The sequence below is a fragment of the Aptenodytes forsteri genome, unplaced genomic scaffold, assembly GCF_000699145.1.
Source record: "Aptenodytes forsteri isolate BGI_AS27 unplaced genomic scaffold, ASM69914v1 Scaffold87, whole genome shotgun sequence".
NCBI lineage: Eukaryota > Metazoa > Chordata > Aves > Sphenisciformes > Spheniscidae > Aptenodytes > Aptenodytes forsteri.
The window spans coordinates 2899199-2906498 of NW_008796041.1; the positions used below are offsets into that span (position 1 = coordinate 2899199).

The 7300-nt window shown below is 43.9% G+C and overlaps 1 protein-coding gene across 1 annotated transcript in view; it reads right to left on the minus strand.

Annotated features, from left to right (window-relative positions):
• GRM3 (glutamate metabotropic receptor 3) overlaps positions 1-7300 on the minus strand; it is a 52651-nt gene that overhangs the window by 30110 nt on the left and 15241 nt on the right. Inside the window, exon 2 of the mRNA XM_009285517.1 lies at positions 5382-6237. Coding sequence (XP_009283792.1) covers positions 5382-6237 — 856 coding nt within the window. The remainder of the gene's footprint in view (positions 1-5381; positions 6238-7300) is intronic.

The following is a 7300-nucleotide window of genomic DNA, read 5'->3' on the forward strand; positions in this document are numbered from 1 at the left end:
TATTTTACTTTATTTCAATTATTAAACTGTTCTTATCTCAACCCATGAATTTTCTCACTTTTACTCTTTTGATTCTCTCCCCCATCTCACTGAGGCAAGGGGAGTGAGCAAGCGGCTGTGTGGTGCTCATTTGCCAGCTGAGGTTAAACCACGACAAATGGGAAAGAAGAAAAGAAAGAAAATAAACCACACAGAAACCTAAGACTGGGCAGGAATAAAGTTTTGTCATAAAGTTCAGTGGATGAAAGGAGACAAATCAGACCTGACTTACAACCATTTTCTCATTTTGAGTAGTCATTCTAGTTAGCCACAGGAGAGGATTTTGCCCAGTATAAGCTAGGTTTGGTGATATAGGCTTTGCTGTAGAAGAGCTGGATTTCTGAACATAATACAGGGAAGGACACGACAGTGACTCTTGTAGCTGTGGAGGAAGAAAGGGGTAGGAAAAGACACTGAGTTCTATAAACATATGCATTGCCTAAAATTTTTAATGATCTATTTTCCAGGGTTACTACTTTAGCCAAATTCCTCCTACCATTTGCTGTGGAGATTCAGGAAGCTGCAGAAGACAGGTGGACATGCATACACCCCTAAATCCAACCTCCTTCTGCCCATACGCTCCCATGCCAGACTCATGGCAGAGTTAGTCCTGCAATACCATCAGTCCTGCTAACTGTGCAGTGGGAAAAGCTGGAGCCCAGTCCCACGCCCTTGGGTGACACGGCTGTCATCCTGCACAGCCAGCTCAGCAACCTTGGGCTGGACAGAGCTAATGCCAGTTCTCAAATGTCATTGCTGCCCTTCTTCTCCCCTGGCCAGCCTGGAGCCCAACTCCCTGGAGGAGCAGCTACACCTGGTAACAACATGTGGGGGACAGCTGTGCAGGACCCTGCCACTTTATCCCAAATGATAGACACCCCTTTCGCACTGTTTGTGCTAGTGTTCACTGTCCTGGCACATGTCAGATGTTGTGAGGCTTGCAATAGCAGCTGTGGGCAATGATAATGCTGCTTTTCTGTGTGGTCCTGGTGGCTTAATGGAGCTAAAACAGCAGAGCTGGTTGCTGCACTGGCCCCTCTATCCCTCAGAGGGAGGCTTCTGGATATGTGGAGCTCTGCCTTGTGTTTGGGCTCAGCCCCAATTCACAGCCCTCCTGAGAGTCTCCTCCACACGCTGCCCTCCACCAAGCAGTGGCTGGGTGCCGGCGGGAAGTTGAGTTTACTCTGTGCTCTCTCCCATGCAGACCTTTGCTTTTGTTCAGCACTTCTTTGTTGTTCTGGTAATACAAGCCTCTTGAACCAGCATCTCTTTATCAGCAGAAGAGCATCACGATTCAGAACATCAAGTGCTGCACTTGTGCCCTCAGGAGGGAACGCAGACCATGGGAAGATCAAGAAGATGAACCAGCCTATACCTCTTTGAAAAGCCAAAGGAGCACTGAAATGGAGTGAGGGCGTTTATCTAGGGGCTGGGCTTTGCATTCTCAGATCTTCCTGCTGGAAGTGGGAATCGGGCACAGGCATCTCTTTTCTCCCTTACTGAAAAGATTCAGGATATCATGACATTTGTCATATACGTCTTACTGACTTGCAAGAAAATTATGTGCTTGGTGTATCTCACAGACAATAAGGAATGAAATCTCACCCTGCCTTCGTGCCACACTGCAGTTATTTCAATTTAATGAAAAAGGAGAAATAAGTAGGACCCCAGAGATATTAATGAAATACCTGTCACACAGCATGTCAGTAGCAGTGGCAGTATGAAAGTGCACAAATCCTGACCAGTCCTTTGCTCCAACCCTTCTGTTAGCTGGGTTCTGAGTATTTCCCTACAAACCCCATTATTGCTGTGCCTAAGTGTCTCACTTCAGGCTTTCAATTAAATGGCAAGTGAAAATCTCAGTTGCTCTATGCTCCATCTGTAGTCAATAACAAGAGATGTACGGGCAAATCATATCTCACGTGGGCTACCTCATGTGGGCTGCACCGCAATCTGTAAGTGCTGATCCCCTCCATTAACTGTAATCAGAGACTAACCAAAACTAGTTCAAGTGCATAGGGTAAATGTCTAAAATTGCTCAGTCCCACACCAGTCTCATAAATGCACCCTATCATTTACTCAGACTTGTGTGTTTGAAATGCACCATCACCTGTTCCTGGAAGCTGGGAGAATACATTCAGGGCCATTTGTCAGGTTTTTTTCATGGCAAGCTGCAGGTTTATGCATACAGGGCTCTACACCTATCTGTACCTCTGCCTTTCAGCAGAGGAGGGGTTGCTTAAATACCTGTTTGTATGTGTGCGAACGTGGTTATTGCTGTTGTTCTGTTTCTTGCCTGATTCCTTTTGGTGGCTGTGGATCACTACCTAGGCTAAAGAAGTAAGAAAATTCCCAATCTGACTTGGTTGCAGTGTACCTGGTGGGCTGGTAGCTTCCATGCCATCCTCTCTCTGCACTGGGGATATGTTCTCAGATTTGGAGCTGGAAATATGAGAGCATCACTGATGAAATGTACCATGCTGCAGGGTCCTGAAATTGTATTAACAACACACCCAGAGACTTTCTTCGACCAGAAAAGAGCAAAGGTGAATTCTTGGTCCCATGGAAATCAATGTCAAGACTTGTATGTATTAAAATTTCACACCTTTCTGAAAGGAAGAATGCATGGGAGATTTGCTGATTCTCTCACTACATAAAAATCACTCATCTGCTTTCAAAAATCACTGACATTAAAACATGGGTTCAGATTATAATGGAAGAACTGATAACAAAGAAACAGGAGATGAGCAAATCATGCTGTAAGCTAAGAAGAATATATATGGAACAAAGCCATTGGCTGAGAACTCGACAGTTTTTTTAATGTTTTAAATTTGAAATGAAAATTAACTGAAATGAAAGCTCTTCAGAGTTTTAAAGATTTCCATGTTGATTTTAAAACAAATTAATTTGATTCCAAAAAGAGCCTTCTGTTTTCAAAATTGCAAAATGACAGGTTTTGAACTACTTTTTTTCAGCTTGAACAGCTTCAACTTCCAATTCATAAAAAAGTATAAAAGATATTTCAATCAAAATTAAAATGAATTTTTCAGACTGTATCTAAAGGAAAATTTTCCTGGAGTTTTTGTCAAAGAAAATTGTGGTTATTTTGACTTTATGTCTAAATGCTGAGTGGAAAAATGCTTGGGTGCTTAAAAATCTCTACACGATAGAAAAAAGATTAGGAATAATGTACTGGAACCAAGATTGTCTAGTGAGAGACTAAAGCTGGACTCTATTAAGAGTGTATGCATTTAAGCCCATAAAAATACCTGGAGTGTCAGAAAAAGTTTCAAAATAATTGAAGTTTCAATTACTGAACTGCCTACTCGTTTGGGTAGGCTGTTACTGTCCTGAAGCATCTCCCTGGCAGGGGCAGAAGCGCATTGCACACCACTGCCATCCCTTGTGGTCAGTCTGCCAAGACCCAGCTTCTGGGAAGTGCTGTGCTCCTAAACCCTTTTGATTTCAACAATTTCAAGACATTCAGCTATCTCTAAGGATAAGCGTAGGCAAATGAGAAAATAGTTTCTGTGTATTAAGTACTGTGTGGAGGGGGAGGAGAAATGATGGTTCTTATTTTCCATAGGTTTAAAGCCTAAATGGTTGATTCATTCTGTGCTGTTATCTGTAACACATGAAATTAATAAATAAATCAAATGCAATTACAGCATGACATATACATATATACATTGCCTATGCATCTGTATATGTCATGGTATGTGACTATCCTTACTGATGCAGCAGTCTTTAGGAGGAGACTAAGTGGCATGACGCGCACAAGCATCGTGTTGCTCAGGCCAGGCATGTTGCTTCAGGTGCCTTGCATGCAACACTCAGATGAAGGTTTTGAAGCATCTCAACTTCCAGCTGCTCTTGCCAAGAGCATTATTTTTTCTTTATGACCAAATCTATATTACCAGAGCATGCCCAAGCTCCTGGGTCCTCCTGAATCACCTGCTGGGGCATGAGTTAAGATGTAGGACATGACCAGTCCAATCTGCCCCTCCTTGATTTCCATGGTAAAGAAATCAAGGCATGTGGGCTGCAGGAAGCCCTGATGTGCTCTAAACAAGTCAGCTAGCAGGATGCTGGGAGACCAGGGGTCCTAAGGAGCTCTGCAGCATGCGCTGGGAGCTATGTCTACATGTACCCAAGAAAGTGGGGTCCTTGGCTACACCAGCCATACCCCACTGGGAGTGAGAGAAGCTCTAGGGATGTAGTTGGTAGTATCTAGAGATAGTCTGAATCAGATGCTGAGAAGACCTCTGAAGGAGGGAAAAGTTCAAGCTCCAACCTGACAGTTTCACATAGTTTCCAGTGTTGTTAATGTACCATTATTGAGGGTCTCTTGGGACTGAGCATGTTGTATCATACACGTATTTATCCTTCAATTCCTCTTGGAGCTAGTTCTCATACAAAACACAGCATGATGTTTCCTTACTATCAACTCGGTCAGCTAAGAATATCAGTTTAATAATACATAGAAATGCAAGGTCAACCTAGATGCTTCAGAAGAAACTTAGACATGTAACAACAAAAAGACATGATGCTCTACATTTTACTTGTTTCCCCTGTAGATCTATTTAGCCTTGCTATGGTGTAATATTAATAACAAAGCTAAGCTCAGCCATATGTGATGGCAAAAACAGAGATGTCATGTGCTGCGTAGCCAGGTCCCATGACATTTTCTTATAACATTGCCAGATCATCCACTATCTCTCCACAAGCCTTCTGCACATATTTAATCTAGCTTTTTATACTTTGTCATCAAACCTAAAGACCTGTAAAATAGGTAATGGCACTATCCCACATATTTAAATATTTTATTCTGATCTGGTTCTATGGCAGGAATTATTGCTCTACTATTGCAAGGGCATTAGCCATTGACCAGGGTCCAGCTATTATGTAAATTCATAAAAAAACAAGGAAGAGAAGGCCAAGTCTTGGCATAGGCATAGTGGGCCATTGCCTAGTGTAGCAGGTGGTGAAATGACCATTGGCCTCTGACATGCCCAGCTGAAGCCAAACTGGCTGTGAATGAAATGGAAATTGGTGTGTGGAAGTAGGTAACGTTTCCAAGACCAGCTGTTGCCACCTCCACCTCTTCCTTCTGCTGGAAACAGGAGGAGCATCAAGCTTCGTTCTTTTAGGGTTCTTGCCACGCTCCCTGTCTGTCTTCTTCTTTTCCCCTTCCTGTGACAAGAGTGTCCTTGCCCGGGTACCACCCTGGTCTGAACTTTGATAACAGGTGTTACTGGAAATTCATCTGGCTCTTACTGTGACCAATGAACATTTCATTAATTACAGTGACATTCTGTATGTACCAAAAGAGAAGTTATTACCTGTAAAGTTTACTTTCAGGAGATAATCTTTGTACAACTTCCTGCCATCCAGATGCTTCATAGCATCACAGAGTTTGGTGGTGTTTGGACACAGAGTCCGCTGCATTTTATGCAAGGCATGGGCCATCGCATACACGGCATTCACAACAAACATGATCTTGGATTCTTGCTCGTAGTTGGAACTGTTGATGGTGAAGTGCTTGTCACAAGCCTTTTTATGTGGTTTTCGGTTCTGGAGATTACACTGGAATTTTTGCTCCCAGAAGTCCTTGAACCAGGGGTTGCGTCTGTTATTGTAAGGACTCAGACTTTGGAAATACCTGTCAAACTCTTTAACTGGATGGGAAGCAAGTTCCAAGGTTATTGCCCCAGAGGCTATGTGCTCATTGCCCTTGACAATACTCTCTTGTGCTCCCCATCCATCGCTGGCAATCCAGGTAAAGGAAACATTGAAGCGGTTGGCAGCTGCAATGAGCTCCCGAGAGTCATCGCCTCGCATGAAGAGCACCACCACTCTGGCATTAGGTTTCTGGAGCAGCTCTCTGATCACGCCGTCGTAGGACTTCCTGATGTTGGACCGACCCACTTTCTCGGAGGTGGCGATGCAGATGTTGCGGAGGCGAGCTTCCTGCTCAAAGGCTTCGATCCCTGTCTCCCCGTAGTCTCCTTCTGAAGCTACTGTTGACACATAAGTCCAGTTGAAGTACCGTAAGATTTCAGCCATGGCTTTTGCTTGGTAGAAGTCAGGGGGCACTGTCCGCGCGAAATAGTCGTAGCGGGATTTGTCGCTCAGCTTGGCACTGGTGGAGGCATAGCTTATCTGGGGGATCTGGAAGAGTCTGAGCAAATTTGCCACCTAGAGAGAAGGGGGAGAACACAGATTTTTAAAGGGTGGTATTTATAAAACTGAACAGAAAAATCTAGGGAAAGGCATAAACTGTGTTTTTTAATAAGAGGTGTTCTGACGATCACAGATTAAGGGTGTTGATAGAGGGTGTTGATAACATAGTCCGGTGAGAGCAGTGCACTGTGCATATGCAGAATAGCTGTTCTGCTGCCCAGTTAATTCCCAGGGTCCTACTGGGACTATAATGGACCGTTTATTTCTGTCAGACTGAGTCTTTTTAAACCAGCAGAGAATATGACACAAATGGACAATATACTTCAGTTTCAGCCTCTGCTCCTTCCTAACGTCTGGGGATTTGCATGCCTTTGCTGTTCATAGTGTGATTCATCTTCCCCCAAGGCTCATTGTATTTGATAACCAAATGCACTAATAAGATATAAATTTCTCTTTTATGCAAATATCACAGATATACATGTACAGGCCTTTCACAGAACTTTCTGACCTCACTTATTCCAGCTCTGAGTCCCCACCTCTCCTACTTTTTACACTTTTAAACTCTTTTTTCTGAGCGGTTCTGACTGCAGTCCTCCTGAGATGGCATATTGCATGTTAGTACTCCTCAAGTGCTGCACAATGTCGTGTTAGCCTACAGCTTTTAATAAATATTAAAAACTTTTAATAATCTCTAATTGCCATTCTTGTGTAACCCAACAAATTGTTACGAGACTGGTGCCACAGCCAGGGGTTCGGCTACTTAGACCATGGGACTCGCTTTGAGGAACCTGGTCTACTGGGGGCTGACGGGATCCATCTGTCAGAGAAGGGGAAGAGCATCTTTGGTCATAGGCTTGCCACGCTGGTGAAGAGGGCTTTAAACTAGAGATGCCGGGGGAGGGGAACCTCAATTCATCCCACTCCTACCAGTTTGATGCCAGGGCCAGCAATAGATGCCCAGAGCCTGGAAGAGGAACACAGGTCAGCAGGAGGGCACCTGAAGAGCAGCACAAAGAAACCCCAGCCAGTAAGACAGCTTCATCGGGGGCCCAACTTAAATGCCTCTATGCAAACGCAC